The following is an 18,997-nucleotide window of genomic DNA, read 5'->3' as shown; positions in this document are numbered from 1 at the left end:
CAGGCCTGCCTGCTCCTCTTATATACTAGCAGCCCAGCCGGCCCACTCCAATTAGCCCCTGATTGGGCCAGAGGCTCTGAGCTGATTGGGCAGGAGGGCTGGAGGGGGCCCTGCAGCCCTGCCTTGTGTGCTGACGCCCCAGCTTGGCCACCTGCTCCTGTGTGACCTTGGGTGAGACTCTCGACTTCTCTGGGTCTCGGCCCCCATGGAAAAATGATGGGGGCTGAGACACTTGATCCTTCCTGGGCCCTCTGCCCAGCAGAGCCTAGAGATGCAGATGGAGAATTAGGTACACCTGGGTTGTGGAGGAAGCCCCCCCCCCCCCCCCCCCGCCCAGCGAGGCCCTCCAAGCCCACTGCCCCAGTGTCCCCGCCTGTTCCTGGCCCACTGCTGGCCTCGGCGTCTCAAGAAGTAGCAGCTGGGGACCAACCAGAGGATTTGCCTGGAGCAGACACTATCAGGTCAACCTGCAGCCTCCTTTTCTTTCTTTTTGTTTTATAAGAAGCAATTTTAAAGGGATAAATGAGCAGTTTTTAAATAAAATTACTTATCAAATGTCTCCATAAAAAATTAATGTCCACTGGGAAAATGGACAAAGAATATGGATTCACCAGAGAGGCTGATAAACACTAGAAAATCTTCTTGACTTATTTGGTACTCAGGAAAATTAAAGTGGAAACAACAATATTATTTTCTCATCAAACTCATAAAAATTGAAGACAAAGTGTTGGCAAGGATGCTGGGAGCCAGGCCCTCACTGTCTCTGCCAGGCTTATAACTTGAGGGCAGCCTATGTTGAAAGTATTCCCTTGAACCTAGCAACTCCTCTTCTCTCTCCTAGAAGTGCAATAGTTAGAAGAAAAATAATTGCTGCGTTATTTGGAAAAGGGAAAAAAAAAGAACTAACTTCCAAATGGATCACTCGGAGCCTGGCTGAATTGCTCCCTTACTGTAGAATACTCTGCAGCCATTTAAAAGGATGACATGCTATTTCACACCCAGTAGGATACAAATATTTAAATATCCATCGATCCTGAGCGTCCAGGGTGTAAAGAAATGCACAGCCCCTGGGAAGGTGAATTGGCAGCCACTTAGATGCCCGGGTAACTTTGCAGCTCCTCCCACGCCCCTTAAATGTGAGCTGGCCTTGTGACCTACTTTCACCAACCAAGGACGGTGCAAGTGACTGAGTTATGCCAGCCCCAGTCCCACGTGAGCACGCCTGCTGGGTGCTGAGGGGCCCATGGCCCAGCCACCCCTGCTGCCCAGCCCACAGCTGGCCAACTGGCCAGCCCTCCATCTGACCACAGATACTTAGATGAGCCCAGAAGAGATAAACCAAGCTTGGTCCGGGTCAGCAGAACTGCCCGGCTGACCCACAGAGTCATGAGCAACAACACACGGTGTGTTGTTTGAAGCGTGAGGTTCGGGGGTCGTATGTCACACAGAACAAGCCAGCTGATACATTCTTCTTAGAAGGGCTTCCTTTACCCCCACCTACCTTTCCTGGACTGTTTCTCACTCATCATTTTGGCCTCAGTATAGATGTCGCTTCCTCAGGAAAGCCCTCCCTGACACCCCAGGAGGTTAGGGGCCCCTTTTCTGATTGCTGCAGCCCTTCAGCTTGCTGTGTGGGAGCCTCCAGCACCCCGAGTTAGACTCTGCCTCACCTGTCTCGGCGCTAGCCCTTGAGCTCTGGGAGGGCGTTGGGGAGGGTGGGACTGCATCTTTCTTGTCCCTAGAGGTCTCGCTGGTGCCCAGCACGGGGCCCGGCACACAGTAGGTGCTCAGCACCCACTGCTGTGGAAGCCCCGGTTCTAGAGCCCAGCTCGGCTCAGTGGAGGGAGGCCTGGAAACCATCAGGAGACGAAAAAAGGCAAAGAGACACGTGGAAGCTGGTGCAAACAGGGCAGCAATTTTGATCACATTTCCAAGAACTGAGAAATAAAGACTCGGTGATGCAAACATTCCCACAAGCTTCATCTGAAGCCCTGCTCCAGGGCTGTGCCAGGAGCGAGTTCTGCGTTTGGAGGGAAGATGTTCTTAAATGTGCTGCGTGATCTAAAAATTCTCCCAGAGGGTTGCCTTTTCACAGGGAAGTGATGGCTGTGAGGATCGGGCTGCTGGAGAGAGGACGGGCTGCCTGGAGTGCCTGTGAGGCGCTTTCACTGAAGCCTGTCTGAAATTTGAGTTTTGCCAAAACCTTTTTTTGCCACCTTGGAACATTGAATGGGGCCATCTTACACGGGACCTTCCAGTTCTGCAGGTTAGCGTCCTAAACTCTCTGGAGCAGAGTCTGTTTTGTGTAACTCTGGCCCCTGTAGCCCGAGGACATCCTTGACTCTAGATCAATAAACGCACAGAGGGCAGGTTAGAAAGAGCCACCGTGTTGATGGTCCATATACATATTTTATATTCACTGTTGTATTTATACATGAAAAAGCAAAAGATCAGAGAGGACCCATGTTAGATCTTCCTGAGGCCGGACCCTGGGCTGCAACCTGGAAGCCCTCTGTTATAGTTGAGAACCAGCCATAAATCCAAAACACCAGTGGCTTCACTAAGAAGCCACGAGACCATTCTGTCATGAAACCTTCAAGTCTGAGTTGCAGTGCTGGTGAGGCAGAATGGGAGACCCAGGCTCCTCCTTTCTCTGCCATTCTCTGCCCACAGATTCTACCTCATGTTCCAAGAAGCTGCTGCAGCGCTGGTCGTCATGACCACATTCCAGCCGCTAGGAAGGAAAGAAGAGAAGACGGGCAGACACCACCATTCTCTGAAAGGCACAGCCCAGAGGCTGCACATATCTCTTCTGATGATACTCCTTTGGCCAGAATTTACTGTCACCTAAACGCCACTGCAGGTGCAGGGGATGCTGGGAGAGGCAGTCTTGTGCTGGGTAGCTAGGTGCCCAGCTAGAACTTGGGGGCTAATACTAATAGAAAGAAGGAGAATGAATGCTGGGGCCAGTAAGTACTTGTTTCCGCCTTTCCTGAGACCCCTCCATGATTTTACTCTCTCTGTGCGTCTGTCTCCAGGGGCTGCTGCTTTGAACGTGCTTCATGTCCCTGGGAAGGGAGCTCACGTTTACTGCATGCCTACTATGCACTTCATCCTTTGTACCAACAATCTCAGCCCCTTTAGATGAGTCCACCAACTGGAATGATTCTCCCCTTTAAAGCTGAGGGGCCTGAGGTCTAATGAGGTTGAGTGACTGGGCTCGAGGTCACACAGCTGGAAGAGGCACCTGCTGTGCCCCTGGGACACCTTGGGTGTCAGGAGTGGGAGACTCTTCTAGGGGCAGGGGGCAGGCTGTCCTCAGGCTCTGCTGGCTTGGGGTGGGGGCTCATGCTCTCTCCTCCCAGAGGCAAGGTCAGGGGTGAGAGCTCTGTGGCCCTGAGACTGGCCAGGTCGCAGCCCAGAGACTTGCTCCCTCCAGTCCATCTCTGAGTCCCTAGCACGTCCTGGCCCAGGGTCGGCTTTCTTAGGTTGGGTTGAGCGGAGATACAATTGCAGACAACAGCATTCCATACCCCTGGTGGCTGCCTGGAGCCTGGAGCTGAGGTGGGCAATGCCCTCTCGCTGGCCTGAGGCCGCAGCCCTTCCCCTTTACGTACGGCGGTTCCCCACCGGCAGCGTCCGGTCAAGAGTGAGTAAGGAGTACGTTACGGAAGTAAGGCGGCTTTTCTCTCTACCAGGAAAGGCGGAGAATGTTCTGGTTTTAGAGTAAATTTTTTCTCTGGATGTGAGGCTGAGACAAACATCCCACTCCTCAGAGTAAGTGGACTGAGGTGTGGGAGTGAGGGGACAGGGCTGCTTGCAAGGCAGACCAGCTGCAGAGCCTCTGTCCGTCCCACTGCCGCGCCTGGTCCCGCGCAGCATCTGAAGTGGAGGGTGAGAGCCGCGGGGCCGACCGTGGGACTCTCCTGTCCCCGCTGCGGGAGGGAGGCCTGGACTAGCTGGATTCCATCCCCTCGGGGCCGCTGTTGGTTCTGGCCACCCTGCCTCCGCCATCCTCCTTCTGGTAAGGACCCCCTGGGGTTTCCTTGGGCTCCTTCCTGTCTGTCCCCACCCTCAGACCACTTGGTTTAAGTGAGGTAACTCTACCTTGTGCTGCAGAGGCAATCAGGTGGCCCAGGCCTGGCCAGTCAGAGGATGAATCCCCATCCCAGCCCGGTGATAGGCTGAGAGGCAATCAGGTGACCCAGGCCGGGCCAGTGAGAGCCCTCTCTGGGGCCGTTGCTGGAACAGACGGGAAAGAGGAGCCCCACTTCCTGCAGGGCTTGCTGAGCTTGGAACTGCTGGTGGCCTTTCTGCCACCTCTTGGGAACAGTCAGCCTTGCATGAAGCCAACACAGAAGAAAGTACAGACAGAAGGGGAGACATGGAAACCAGATGACATCATCTGAGCACCTGCATCCAGCTGTGCCTGAAGCCCTGAGATTTTCATTTATGGGAGCCAATAATTTCTCCCTTTTACTTCAGGGCTATTGAATTGGATTTCCTGTCACTTGCAGCCAAAGGAATCCTGACTGACCTCACGGAGGGAGACAGAGGGGCAACGACAGAGATCCTGGCTATTAGCTGCCTCAGCCCCTCCGTGGACCTGGGGGATCTTCCTCCTCGGGCTCCTGCCACCCTTTCCCACCTGGAGGATGAGGGTAACATGGGGACTACATCTCCATCCCGTTCCCCTTGCAGATGACGCCCCTGGTACGGTCAGCTCTGAGCCGAGGCCCCAGTAATGACCAGAGTCTCCGTCTGTCTGCTGTGTGCCAGGAAGCAGGCTGGCCATGTGAAGTCTGAGATCTCATCAAATCCTGTCAAGGTCAGTTTTTCTGATTAGTTTAGTTTTGTTTTTTTAACAGAGGTACTAGAGATTGAACCTAGGACCTCGTGCATGCTAAGCATGTGCTCTACCACTGAGCTACGTCCACCTGCCAAGATCAGTTTTAAGGAGGCTCGGAGAGGTGACAAAACTTGCTCACAGTTTCACAGGTCACCTGGGTCTCTGTAACTCCAAAGTTGGGGCTTTTCCCAACCTCATTCCCCCAGGGGGCTCTGCTGGTTGCCCAACCAGGCAGCCCAGAGTCAGGGGCGGGTGGACACGGCCCAGTTCCAATCCATCCTGCAGACAAAGAGCTTGAGAGCGACTAAAACCACCACCACGAACAGCAAGTACAGGAGCTGAGCTTTTAATGCCCCAGTTTGCTTGGTCTCCCAGCAGAGCTGGGGGGGAGAGCTTCCAGCTTTGGTTATGTGGAGGAGGAATGAGTAGTGACTGGGGCAGCTCAGTTCTGACGGCCCAGAGTTCCAGCCTGATTCTCAGCAAGGACTCCCCAGAGGGGAGAACAGACTGCCGAAGGCTCGCGCAGCAAAAGGGCTGAAATCTGAGACCTCTGAACGTGCCCAGGGTAGGTGGCCCCACTGGATTTCCCACTATTTGTTTCTAAGCTCTTTGAGACAAGGGTGGCATTGTGGGCTCAGCTCTTCATTAAATGTGGGGAGGTGAGCACGGCTTCTAGAAGCTCCTTACTGGCCGAGATGCTGTGGCCCAGGTGCTGGGCAGCAGAACAATTGGTTTGCAGAAGCTGGGAGAAAGGCTTGTCTCTCCTTGGGCCACGTGGGCAAGGGGTGTCCCGGGCCTGAGGCTCCTGCCAGAGGGGGAACCCCAGGCCTTGGTCCCAGACTCCAGTCCCCCGATGTTGTTTTTCAGGCCTGATGACTGCATTCTGCATTTCCTTAACTGTCCCTCCCTGTGGCCCAACCCCCGGCCCTGGTCTGGCCTTGACATCCGGCTAATTTTTAAAAACCTGCTGAGGCTGGATGCTTGGGGCCTTACCCAATCTCAAAATGGTCACTATCCAGAGGAAATGATCATCGTAATGAATTAATTACATTAACTGACACTATTCATAATGTTCACTACAGCCTGCACGGCTCCTTACCATTCATTTACAACGTACACACACACACACACACACAATCTCATTGGATCTTCACAGCAGCTGTGTGTCGGCTGGGCCTGGGATTTGGGATTTCCGTTTTCTGAGGCCCAGGGAGGGAGACGGCCGCTTGAGGTCACAAGCCAGGATGAGATGCTGCTGCTAAGGTGGCTCCGAAGGGATGGATATGCTCCCCTGCCCACTCACCCCCCACTCATCCCTCCACTCATTCCTTCCTTCAGCCAGCTAGCATTTATTAAGCACCTACTGTGTGCCCCACTCTGCACTAGACACTTATCCCTAAGCTGGAGCACGTTTCTGGAGCAAGAGTTCTTGTGTTCCTGAGAGGTGAGCTGGGGAGACGAGGGGTCTGGACCCCACCCGCCCCTGGGAAATCAGAACTCCAGATCAGGCCATCCCCGCCAGCTGAGGAGCCTTATTTTTCTCTCATTAATTCTTTTTGTTTGTTTGTTTAAACACAGGGAGCCTGTGTGACCTGGTTCCGACAGGCACGGCTCCTGGTGGGGCGGTGGTGGCTGGGGTGGGGCGGGGTTGGGAGACTCCTACAGTTGGCCACAGAGTCCTTGGCCGAGCTTAGGCTGGCGCCACCTGGCTGGTCTCTGTCTTGGAGACAGTGGAGGCCTCTTCTTCAGCGAACGGGACCTTGCCACAGCAGAGGGTGGTGAGCATGCAGTTCCGGAACTGGAAGGAATGGCATGAGTCAAGGTCAGGGTGCCCCAAGGTGAGGGCGGCAAACCGGCGTGGTCAGAGATTTGCCTCCACCCGCTTCCTGCTTCTGGCCCTCCAGCCTCCACTCCCCTTGCAGATGGCTCCCTGGAGGAACTCACTAAGCATCCTCGACCCCACCTGGAGATGCCAGGACCAAACCCACAGGGTCTTTGTCACTGGTGACATTCCATGATGCCCTCTGTGTGCCAAGGGCTATCTGTAAATTATCTCATTTAACCCAAGAGTTTAGGATTTCATCCTTCCTGTGGATGAAGAAACTGAAGCCCAGTGAAGGAAAGTGACTTGCCCAAGGTCACACAGCAGAAACTAGCAGAGCTGGGATTTGAAGCCAACATGACTGACTCCATGATTTCCCCACTGGATCATGGATTCTGCAGAGGAACTACTGGTTTACGTTAAAGGATCGCTTTGTCCCTTCATCTCTCAGAGCAAGACTTTTTAGCTCCCTGTTCAGCTTTCAGAGACTGGCACCCATTCCCAGGCTTGGGACTTTGGCCATTTAAATTTTAAAGTGGGCCCCCGAACCACCTGGACTGGCGCTTCTCATTCCTGAGCCAGCATCAGAGTCACCTGGACGGCTTGTTAGAAATGCAGGTTCCTGGGTCCACCCTGAGCTTCTGATTTAGCAGGTCTGGGCAGGGCCCAGGCATCTGCATCTCTCCTAGATGATTCTGATGCCCTGGGGAGACCAACTCCCCTGCCCATTTGCAGGTGGGAAGACTGAGGCTCAGTCAAGGATATAGCTTGTCTTCCTACAGCCTGGGGGACCTGGAACCTCCCGCCCCACCAACAGGCACCTGCTTGTTCATCATGATATAGATGACAGGATTGTAGACGGAGGAACTCTTGGCAAAGAATGCCGGGATGGTCATTAGGATGGGGCCAAAGTCAGAGCCCTGGTGGGTGAAGATGTAGAACGCCACGCTGGCGTAGGGCACCCAGCAGATCAGGAACGCGATGACCATGATGATGACCATGCGGGTGACTTCCTTCTCGGCCTTCTGTGTGGTGGCCGATTCCTGCTGCTGGGCAGCTGCCTGCAGGGACACAGGGCCTGGTGTCCAGACTGAGGCTTCTCAGAGATGGGGGCTGGACTCGACCCAATCAAGGCGCACGTCCCCAGCGCCCAGCACAGGAACTTACCTCCTTGACTGTGAAGACCAGCTGCCCATAGCAGAAGAAGATGATGAGCAGGGGGATGGTGAAGTGGACCACGAACATGTAGATGACGAACGACTCGTTGTTGACCTCCGGCTTCAGCGTGTAGTAGTCGATTCCACACGAGCACTGCATGCCCTCCGGGATGTACCTGAGGACCGGCGGGGGCAGGGCCAGGACGGCGGGGCGGGACAGCGAGGCGCGAAGGGAGACCCATGCGTGAGGGGCTGGGGAACAGGCCCAGCTGACCAGAGTCCTGGCTCGGCCAATATGTCTGCTCTGGGGCTGGTCTCACTCTGGGCCTCACTTTCCCTTCCTGTAAAATGGGGATAATTAAACCTCTCCTTTGCTGTGTGACTGTGAGAATCAAATCAATTGAGATAAGGGATTCAAATGCACCCGTGAAAAGTTGTGTCACCATTTGGCGCCATGTTATCATGAGACACCCCCCCCCCGCCCCTGCCAGTCTCTCCCAGTCTCTCACCCCTGCGCCCACACTGCCGCCCCACTGACCTGCTGACCCACACGGGGCTTCTTCAACAGGCCTGTTGCCCCCTAGAGGCCAGAGGCCAGGCCTCGGGCCATGCCAGGCAGAGGTTGGTGGGGAGAAGGGAAAAGATTCCAAGCTCTGTATTTGAGGCCATTGGTACAAATCCGAGTCTTACTAACCACAGGGTAAGAGTATTTTCTAGGCCAAAGAGGGGCACAAGGGGTAACTAAGGGATCTTTGTACAGTTACTGTAAACAAGAGGCCCCAAGGGCATGTCATTAGGATGCTTCAGTGATTTCAGAGGACGGTGACCCTGGTCCGACCTTGGAAACCCTGTAAGGCTGCACCCACCAGCACGTAACTGGGCCAGCTGGAGAAGACAGGGCAGGGTGCCAGAGGTGGATGGGCTGAAATTCAGCAAGGGGCAAAAAACTGACCCCAGGGAGACCGAGAGAGGACAACAGGGGAGAGAGAATGGGGTTTTCTGGAAGCAGAGGGACATGAGGCCTCTGGGAACCTACAGAGTCACTAGTCCAGTTTCCCAAACTACTGTCTTCCCCACCCTGGTCTCATCTCAGCCCCATTTGGAGATAACAGCCTAGAGGCTGGACAGGACCTGTTCCCGGGGGCTCCAATGTCACATGTGCACTAGGAGGGTGGAGGCCTAAAGTCAGAGGGAGCTGTCCGTGGGGCAGTGGATCAGAGGATTGCAATCTGGACCTGGCTTAGTCGAAGATTAGGGGCACAGCCAAGGTGAAGAGTTGGGGCATCTCGGAGTCTCCTTGACCAGGGGACTCAGGAGGCGGGACAAGCCCCGTAGCAACATTAGGGGCTGACCCTCTCTTCCCCCCCTAAACCTCAACCCCCTGACAATTGCCACCTTGGGGCCTGGAACCAGACAGCCCCCCTGGCTGGGGGACCCTGTGAAGAGCCCCGGAGACCCTTCCTTCCCTTCTGCTCAGTGCCATTACCTGGACCAGCCGAAAAGAGGGGGCCCGGCGCAGGCCAGAGCCATGACCCAGGTGAAGGCGAGACCCATGATGGCGTGGTTCTCCCCGAAGCGGAAGTTGCTCATGGGCTTACACACCACTACGTACCGCTCGATGGCCAGGACCACCAAGGACCACAGGGCAATTTCACCTGCAAGGCAGTCACCCGTCAGTCAGCCCGCCGCAGGCCTGGACCTGTCTGTCTAAGGAGGGGGGCTCCTCCCTGACAGGGAGAGGGTGGCCAGGAAGGCACCCACGGCAGGCCTGGAGCGAGGCTTTAGGCGGAAAGGGGCCTGAGAAAGGGGCGCTGTGGGGAGAGGGGCTGATACGCCATGCCGAGTAACTCCCAGGATGTTCAGCTCACTCTGAGCTCTGGGTTCGTGAGGGAGATGAGGTCTTGGGGTCCCGGCAGGACTGGGAGCCCTGGAGGGAGTTTTTACAGAATACATCCTTCATGGGGCAAAGGCAGAGTTCCTGTCAAAAGGCAACACAGAGGCAGTGGAGGCCCAGGGTGGAAAGTCCTTCCCTCCCTCTTGGGCAGTGGCCTCCCCTCTTCAGGGAAGTGAAATGAGCTGGGTGTGGGGGACCCTCTCCTAGGAGCCAGGAAGCTGGATAATGTTTTGCTCCAAGGAAGGAGGAGGAAATAATGGTGGAATTCAGACATCTGCCCTGCACGGCACCGAAGAAACTCAAGAGGGAGGGTGGCCATAGAATGTATCGACCAAGCTCGGCCATTTCTGCGGTGAAAGGGAACACTAGTGAGAACCCCAGGACAGCAGCTGTAGCAGACACGTGTCTGCCTGCGTGTGGCTCCCTTCTGGCCTGAGGCTGGGTGATCTGTGGCCACTGAAGGTGACAAACAACCAGTGATGGCCAGAGTCCCCGGGAATGGGGCTGAGGCAGCGTCCTGGACACACATGGGAGAAAGAAGACAGGAGGCAGAGCATCCTTGTGGCTGGCACCAGGCTCTCCCTGTCACCCAGCCTTTGTAATAATGAACTCTCGTGCTTGCTGCTTGCCTGAGCGGCTGCGTGTCCCCAGAGGGGACATGCCTAGATCTGGGCCTGGGGACCGAGGCTTTGGTCACTCCCCTGCCACATCCCCAAGTAAGTTTGCCCTTCTCCACACCGCAGGCCTCTCATCTGCTAAACGAGATCTGTTCTCTCTGCAGCGTCCTCATCAATTTTTCAGTTAAAGAAAATATTTTAAAATGTCATTCAAAGCTGTAGGCCCCTACACAGGTCTCGTGTCTCCCTACGGATGGACCTCTCCACACAGAGAGCATTCAAGCATGGCAGGGAGGTGGGGGGTGGCCTGGGAGGGAGTCAGATAGATGATGGTGGAGGGACCGAGCCCATTGCCCCAGGCAGGCAAAGTCCAGTGACTGGAGAATTGAGACTCTGGTCCTGCCCCAGGCTGGGAGCCCTGAGCACGGCCCCATCCCCAGTGCCTGTTGTGGGTCTGACCCAGCACAGCTGCTCCGAGGGAAACAGAACATGGCCCGAGGGGCCACAGAGATGTGAGCTTGAAACTCAGCTCTGTCTGTGCCACGATGTGACCCCAGCAAGACCCCTGACTTCTCCCATCTTGTTTCCTTGCTGGAAAGCAAGACAATGGTCCCACGCCAAGTGGGAGCCACGGGGTTAAAGCGTACCCAAAACAAACGGCAGCCTAGCTCACCATCAATTAAGTGTTTGTTAATTGAGCAAGTGAGGGCTTTGGATAATGGCTTCAGAGCCCCCATCCCCAAGGCCGGGGCTGTTCCCAGACCCCAATCCCACACGCCTCTGGCTCCTGTGCCCCCCGCCCACCCTTGCCTCAGCTCATACCGCCCAGGGTGGCAAAGAAGCCCTCCAAATTGCATCCCGTGGGCCCGAAGACGAAGTATCCATGCAGAGAGGTGTAGAGGGTGGTGGTGAAGCCGCCGAAGACCATGAAGAGGTCGGCTACGGCCAGGTTGAGCAGAATGTAGTTGAGGGGCGTGCGCAGCTTCTTGTGCTGCACCGTGACGTAGAGCGTGAGGAAGTTGATGGGGAAGCCGAGCACGATGAGCAGGAACATGTAGGCGGCCAGCATGGAGAACTGCCAGGGCTCGGCCAGGTAGTACTGCGGGTACTCGAAGGGGCTGCGCACCACGCCCGTCTTGTTGGAGAAAGGCACGTAGAAGTCCGGGCCCTCCGTCCCGTTCATGGCTGCGGCCTGTGTGGCTGCCCCGCGGCAGCTGCAACCTGAGGATACTGCTGAGGCCTGAGCTCAGCCACGCAGGGCTCCGGGTGGACAACTCCAGCCTCTGACCCCCCCCCCAGGCCCTTATGAAGTGACCTCCCCTCCCTAAGCTGCTGGCTGAATCAGCACCTGGGCGATTGGGGGCGTTATTAATCATATTAATCCCCACTGCCGCAACCAGGGGCCTAATTGGCTTCCAGGAGGGGCCAAGGTGACTCTAGGTGGGAGGCTGCAGTTGGAGAGGGGAGGGGCAGGGGACCCTGGGAAAGGGCAGGAGGCCCACCCCTAACTCTCCTGTCCCCGAGGAATCTGTCATCTCAGGCTGGTGGCCCTGGCCTGGTGTTGGGACCTCTGACTCCACGCCCACTTCCCCCGGCTCAGTGCAACACACTTCACCTTCCTCCCCACTGGACCACGAGCTCCCAGAGGGCAGAGGCTCTGGCTGTTCTGTCTCTCATCCCCTCACTCAGCCCCTCTCCTCTTCCTTCCCCAACAAGTCACCCACTGGCTCAGCGGATACGGATGCTACCCATATGCCAGGTTATGAGCTTCACGAGGGCAGGGATGTCCTGCCAGCTGGGGCGCTCCCTGTGCCAGACACAAAGCCCAGCATTGCCCAGGAGTTCAATAACCATTTGTTGCACTGAATTAAAATCCACTCACTCACTCATTCATCAAACACTTATGTGCAGGCCACTGGGGACACAAAGCTAGAGGAAGGAGCAGCTTACAGGCAGAGGACTCCTGTGTGGGGAGAACAGCTCCCAGCCCAGGGAGGGGAGGCTGCCCACCTGCAAGAGGTGTCCAGGGAGGCCACGTTAGGGTCTTTGAGGGATGGGGGCACTTTGCCAGGTTGCCAAGTGGGGAAGACAGTGTAGACTGAAGGCAAAGGCTGGGCAGAGGCCTGAGGCCTGTCTGGGGTGTGGCCGCATGAAGGCTGTGGCCAACTCTGGTGGGGCTGAATGCCAGGGGCTTTATCCAGGGGCTGTGGGCAATGCCTTGGGCAGATCTCGGGGACAGAAAGGTGGCTCAAAAGCCCCCAAAGGTGGGTTGAAGAGCATGAGGATGGAGGAGGGAAACAAGGGTGGGGGTGACTGAAGCAGGGAGGGGACAGAGGCTCTCTGGGCTCCTGAGCAAGGTCTTGCATCCAGGATGGAAACTGTGCCAAGCCTGTACTGGGCACCAGACCGCTGCAGTGAGCATGGCAGGTGTGGTCCTGGACACTCCTGGTGAAGGGGAGTGAAGGCAACGGGACTGGCTGGACTCTGCACACAGGGAAGGACCAGGGGTGTCTGGTCAGGCTGGACTGGGATCATGGGCCTTGGATGCAACCTCATGAGGGCAGGCCCACGACAGTGGGATGAGCTCTGGGGGCAAATGGAGGCTCCATCTGTAACAGGAGCACAAGGACACCTCCCAGGAATGAAATGGGGCAGCTGGGAGCCCAGTTGTGGGGTTTTTGAGGACCACCATAAATTTGTACCCTGTTCCACACAGGGTGTTCAGTTCTGGGAGCCACAGTGAACAAGAAGGACCAAGCCCTTGGCTGTAGGAAGTGTCTTTCTGTGAGGGCAGGAAGGGCCCCACAAAAAAGTAATGAAACAAACAACAGGATAAGATCAGATGGTAACTCACTCCCAACACACTGTTGCCTAGAGCAACCCAGGAAGGCCTCTCTGAGAACACAGTGATGGAAGGAGCCAGCCCCACTGAGATCTGGGGGGTGATGTCCAGGCAGAGGGAACAGCAAGTGCAAAGGCCCTGAGGCTGAGAATACAAGGCCGGCCAGGAAGTGTCCCGGTCTCTGAGATTTCACTCCCATAAGCTCTCTTGCACTGACTCTTTTCCCACCTGGGATGCCTGTACCTATCTGCTCAGAAAAGTGCCCCTTCCCTCCAGCCCACCTTGGGCTCCAGAGCCCTGCCTGTCTTGGGCAGTGTCAGGGCCTGGTGAAATGTGTGTTGGAGGAATAAGCAGGAGGCAGGCATGTTGGGCGGGTGGGGTGCGTCCTCTCCAAGTTTAAGGCGCTTGACCCAGTGATTAGGCCCATCGCTAATGAGGTCAAGGTGAAGCCTTTGACTCTGACACGGCCCCTGGTGGCCAGCCAGAGGGAGAAACACTGGATACCCTGGGTCAAGAGGGGCCCACAGAGCCCCACCCTGGCCGGGCTGAGCCCTTGACCCTCAACCTCAGGACCTTGTTTGTTACCTTCTAATGCTTATGACAACCTGGAAGCTTTTAATTCATATTCTGTTCGTGTGTTTTTGTCCATCTCCCAGGCTGCAGTATGAGCCCCTGGGGGTAGGATGGGGTCTGTCTTGCTCACCACAGGCCTAGACCCCCAGCTTGGCACACAGCAAGTGCATCTGAACCGTTTCCTCTGAAGTAGAAAGAGCCGGCACTTCTGTCTTGTTCACTGAAGAATGCCAAAGCCTGGCACACAGTAGGTGCTCAGTAAGTATTTGTGGACTAACAGAATGGATCTGGGTTACGTCAGGGAGTGCTTCCCTTGTCAACAACTCAGACTCCTCATTCATAAGAGTCTAATAACCCCACCCTCACAGGGAGAGGAGATGGTGAGTAAAAGGCCACCCCTGAGGTGACAGAGCCCTGTTCTGTAACACACAACAAAGTATTCTTCTAAGCAAATAATACTCTTTGTTCAGAGGAACCGGCTCACGGAGTGAGCTGGAAGGTCATTAGAAGTCACCTACGCTGAATTTTGCAGGTAGGGAGATCGAGGCCCCGAGCTGGCAGGGAAGTGCCCCGGTCACGTGACAAACCAGTGCCAGCCCAGCTACAACCTGCCTGGCCTCCCTCCTGCACCAAAGGCAGCACTCAGGAAGGCCTGCGTCATCCACACCACCCCAAAAGAGGGCTGCACTGGGGGGTGGAAAAGGCCCTGGGCTGAATCCGCAGGCCTGGGCAGCAGTGGTGGGGCTGGGGGTGGCAGTGGGCTCAAGCCTGTGGCTCTCGGTCACCATGAGAGCCCGGGAAGGGCTCTCAGCTTCCCGGGACTAGGAAACGTGGGGATCCATGCCCACCTGCAGGGGAAACCTGCCCTGCTTTCCCACCAGGGCTCACGGACCTTCAGGCCTGTCAGTGCAGGTCTCACCATCCTCCTTCATTGGGTACCTTTCCACCTCCCCTTAAACCCAGACTGAGGCTCTGCGGCCACCAGGCCTGGGTGCAGCCCAGCTGCCCTCCCCTGTGCCTCAGTTCCCTGGAAGTGATCAGTGAGCGTTGCCGAAAGCGTCATCCTCTTCTGAACCGCGTTCAGGTCTCAGCACCTAACTCACAGCCTTGGAGAGACCCCTTGCCCCCAGCGCTACACACCCAGGCCCCCAGCCGTCAGGACGCATCACTGCCAGCAACGGTCTTGTGTGTCTCCGGACTGACTGCCCATCTCCCTCGAAAAGGCAGGGCCGGCTCGGCCTGTTCTTTGCTACAGCTGAATTCGAAACCCAGAGCAGATGCTCAATAAATATTTGTCCAGTGGAGAAACATCTCCTCTCGGCCCCATGAGGAGGCCTTAGTCCCCTCTGACTACTGGGGACACGAGGCTCCTCACAGAGCCAGAACGGAGGCCAGGAGTCCAGCCCTCAGACTGAGCCCTTTCATCTCCTGGGTCAGGTCATTCAGAGAGGGGCACAGAGCACACCCTGAGGGCAGGTGACCTGAGCCGCTGCCCCTCGGCCTCCCTCCCACCAAGCTGTAAGGAGCCACGAGGTGCAGGCCCCCCCAGCCCCTCTGGGACGCCAGCCGCGGGGCTCGACTTGGCCGTGGAGGATTAGGGCTTAGCGGGCAGCACTCAAATAGCTCTTAAGCCTCCGTGTGGAGGTGCTGCTTGGTCAGCAGCCTCCTCCTCCTCCTCCCACCTCCCACCTCCCTCACTGGCTTAGCCCCACCTGCGGCTGTGTCGTCACAGCCGAGTGAGGCCTTAGATGAGCTGAGAATGTCGAGGGGAAGAGGGAAGGAGACAGACCGCCTCTCCTCTCCTTCCTGCCTCGCCTCCTCCTCCTCTTTCCCTTCCTCCCCAGTCCCCTCCCCGCTTTCCCTCCCACCCTTCCTTTGTCCTGTGCTGGGTGCTGGTGACATTGAGATGAAACCTAGACAGTCCCAGCCCTCAGGGAGCTCCTGGTCTTAGGGGGCACCAGACAAGGAAAAAACATTATAATAACCGTGAGAGGTGGGAATACGGGCCAGCCTGAGCGCTGCGGGAGCCCAGAGGAGCAGGATGGGGACCAGGAGGGAGGGCAGCTCCCCAGCCTAGGCCAGGACAGCTGGGCCAAGGCCCAGGGAGGTAAGGGGCAGCTGGTGCAGAGGTGTGGGGACCCCAAGATGGGTGGCAGGGGAGGAAGGCAGGCCTAGGAGATGGGTGCTAGCTGGCTGCCAGTGGGGGCCACTGAGGTTACAAACAGGGGAGGGTTCCCGTTCTAGGAAGCTGCTCTGGAGTCTGGGTGGAGCAGTATCAGGGAGCACTTGGCCCAGGGAGAGAGCTGGCCCACTGGTGGTCTTTGCTGGTGCTCCAACCTGCCCCGAGGGCAGGGCTGGTGACAGTGGGAGATCACCTGGTATCTACCATGGGCAGCAACCTTGGAGGAGGGGCATCTGTCCACCTGTTTGAGGATTATGAGAGGCTCCTGACTTTGGCAGCCTCGCTGGGGGTAGATGTGGACTCCAGCTGGCTGGGGCTGGGTTAGAGCCAGGCACACCTAGGTCTGGCCCAGGGCTCTTTATGGGCCGCCCAACCCCCCTCCTTACCTTCCTCCTTCCAAGGACATGGGAGCAGTGCTGAGGACTTGGAGACGAGGCGTTAGGGTCTAGCTGCAGCCTGAACCACTTTCAATCTGCGCAGCCCCTAGCAGCCGCTCCTCTCTCCGGGCCTTGGTCTCCTCTTACAAAACGGGCATCTCAAGATCCCCGTGGTGCCTTCCTCACTGCAGCATGTGAGGGGCCATCAGGCTCATCAGACAGAGACTGAGTCTCGAACGTCAGTGTCAGAGCTGGTGGGGCCTCTTGTACAGATGGGGAAACAGCCTTGGAGAGAGGGCTGGACCTGGCCAAGGCCCTGTCCAGGTCAGGACTGGGAGCAGTGGAACCCAGTGCTTATGCACAAGGCCGAGCCTGCCTGGGAACCCTGTCTTGGCTCCATAAATACTTGCTGAATAAAAGAAAAGAGAACGTCACCGAGCCTCAGTCCTATCATGTGCACAATGGGCATCCCTGAAGACTGCTGAGGGTTACAGAAGATGATGTGTGGGAAGTGCTCGGCACGGCGTCTGGGCCGGACTTAACGGGAGCTCTGGGGACGGTTTCCCAGATATGGGCCTCTGGAGCTCCGCTTCCCTGTGACAGCAGAATCTGGCACAGCACCCTCTCACTTCTGTGTCATTCAGCTGAGAGGATGTACGCTGGTCTCGGCCGGGCCCCTCCCCCTGCCTCTAGCCTGGACCATCTGATCTGTCACTGATTGACGCCTGTTAGGTGGTGGGGGCTGTTTCCTCCCTCTCCTCTTTATCCGCCACATGGAAGTGATTTCAGTTCAAGTAACGTGCTAATGGAAATCCTAACACATTAATAAATGTTCAGTGAGAGAGAGAGCACGCATGATCGTAAGTAATTAGACGCTCGACGGAGGAGTTCTGTTGGCACAACTGTCTGGCTCCCTTTCATTTCCCCCGTCAGCTTCTAAGAGAGATGGGGACGGAGGCAGGGAGGAGGGGCTGGGGCAGGGGTCCAGCTCTGGACTCACCACTGGGTGGCCTCTGCAGCCGCTCTCCAGGCCTCAGCGTCTTCACCCCTCTAATGGGGACGTTTGTCCTGCTCGGCCCACTTCACAGATGCCCTGGAAAGTATCAATGTCTAATCACCAGGGTGGTTTTCCACACATGCCCTAGCGGCCCAGTTCCCCTCGTCCTGCTGTCAGGACTTCGGGCAGGTAGAGTGGAGGCAGAGGGAGTGGGGCCGCAGGGGAGGGCAGAAGGGGATTCCCAGCCAGGGCCCCAGCACGTCCGCCCGCCCCCACGGCTGAAGGATAGAAATCATCACCCCCAGCACAGGCTGTGTGAGAACTGAGCTGGCATCTGAAGCGTGACTGGCACAGAAAAGGTCCCCAATAAATGTCAGCTCCCCTCCCCAGCTTCCCATCTGCCCCTGAACTGCCAAATCGGACCCTGCTGATGCTTAGGGGAAAGGACCTTCCTGGAAGCTCAAGTGGAAGCCACCCGCTCCAGGAGCTGAAGGAAGTAGGGGGCCTCAGGTTGGGGGGGGGGAGGCAGTGGGGGAGGGGCATGGCCCCGCCCCAGAGCCCCCAGGGAGGGGTCCTCTCTGCCACCTTCTTCAGAGCCAGGTATCTTATTTTCTCTTCAAGATGGAGCCCCATTAAACCAAAATAAATAAATGAATTTTAAAAAAACCTGTTCTCCTTACCATTCCCATATTGCCATGTCGATTAGATTAAATTTTAAGAGAACACAAATGTAATGTTCCTCTCAGATCAAATTAGAAACAGGTGCACTTTTGCATAAGGAAATTAAGTTGCAGACAATATGAAGATTTGCTAAAATGCAGACACTGATGAAAATAAGTAGCCCTTTTATTTGTAATTATTGAGGCAATCTGTTCGCAAAGTGTACATGTTAATGGTCTGACAGATCTGTGGACTCCAGCAGGCTGCCATGAACAGCTCAGAGCTGTTCTGAAAGTAACAGATTTTTTTTTTCTTAGAAAATATATGTACATTCTCTTCTCCATCTCCTGGTGCTATTTACAAGGCATGAAGTGCCATAAATAGGAATCCGTGGTTACACAAGGCCCCTCCCTGAAAGACAAACTTGATCTGGGCAGAAGACACGTTCTGACAGTTTCACTCGGCCTTCCACAGCCTGGCTGATGCAAGGCGGCCTGGAGGAGCAGGCGGTCCCGAGGGTGCTGGTCAGGGGCTGGGGTCGTCCATGCGCCTCCGGCAGTAGGGGCAGCAGGTGTGCTGAAGCACGAGCAGCTCGTAGTCCTCCGAGTGGAACATCTGGGGAGAGATGGCCATGACCCCAGGCTGCAGCTCTGGGCATTTGTCAGCCCCGAGCCTGGCGGGGACCACTGCCTTTCCGAGGGCAGGTGGCGTGGCAGTGAGTCAGGGCAAGAAACACCAGATGCAGGACACCTTTGTCTAAGGGCTGGGAGCGAGGGGGAGATGATCTAAGGCCCTTTTTCCTAGATGAAGCTCAAAAGTGCACATTTGCCTGGCCCTCCTGGATCAAGGGCAGGTACAGAGAACACAAGTTTGGGCAAGTCCACTGCAGACAGGCCATGGGACACAAGTGAGAGGAGGTGGGGCCCAAGGACGGCCCAGTCTCTCCTTCCGCCTTGGAGCCTTGGCCACTGGGGGATATCACCTGTGCTCCTCCCAGATGCCCGGCCTCCCCAAGGGGACACCCAGG

General features: G+C 56.4%; 2 protein-coding genes across 2 annotated transcripts in view; both read right to left on the bottom strand.

Moving 5' to 3' along the window:
- Positions 1–4,909: 4,909 nt before the first annotated feature.
- Positions 4,910–17,753, bottom strand: RHO (rhodopsin). The gene is made up of 6 exons (XM_006180073.2): positions 17,314–17,753; positions 11,162–11,569; positions 9,315–9,483; positions 7,839–8,004; positions 7,493–7,732; positions 4,910–6,647 (listed from the first exon to the last, which is right to left on the bottom strand). Exons 2-6 carry the CDS (start codon positions 11,520–11,522, stop codon positions 6,540–6,542), a joined length of 1,044 nt encoding a protein of 347 aa, XP_006180135.1. The 5' UTR covers positions 11,523–11,569; positions 17,314–17,753; the 3' UTR covers positions 4,910–6,539.
- Positions 17,754–18,138: 385 nt separating this feature from the next.
- IFT122 (intraflagellar transport 122) overlaps positions 18,139–18,997 on the bottom strand; it is a 63,446-nt gene continuing 62,587 nt past the window's right edge. Inside the window, 1 exon segment of the mRNA XM_006180070.3 lies at positions 18,139–18,585. Coding sequence (XP_006180132.1) covers positions 18,496–18,585 — 90 coding nt within the window. The 3' untranslated portion in view covers positions 18,139–18,495.

Source organism: Camelus ferus, chromosome 17 (genome assembly GCF_009834535.1).
Source record: "Camelus ferus isolate YT-003-E chromosome 17, BCGSAC_Cfer_1.0, whole genome shotgun sequence".
Classification (NCBI taxonomy): domain Eukaryota; kingdom Metazoa; phylum Chordata; class Mammalia; order Artiodactyla; family Camelidae; genus Camelus; species Camelus ferus.
The sequence above is the reverse complement of the archived record's forward strand: the minus strand, read 5'-3'. Positions and strand labels throughout refer to the sequence as shown.

Excerpts from the sequence above, each read along its gene's own strand:
- RHO (XM_006180073.2), bottom strand. The coding sequence starts at position 11,522 with ATGAACGGGACGGAGGGCCCGGACTTCTACGTGCCTTTCTCCAACAAG. Across the intron at positions 8,005-9,314 it reads CCTCTTTTCGGCTGGTCCAG|GTACATCCCGGAGGGCATGC; the intron begins GTAATGGCACTG and ends GCCGGTCCTCAG. Across the intron at positions 7,733-7,838 it reads TGGTCTTCACAGTCAAGGAG|GCAGCTGCCCAGCAGCAGGA; the intron begins GTAAGTTCCTGT and ends GTGTCCCTGCAG.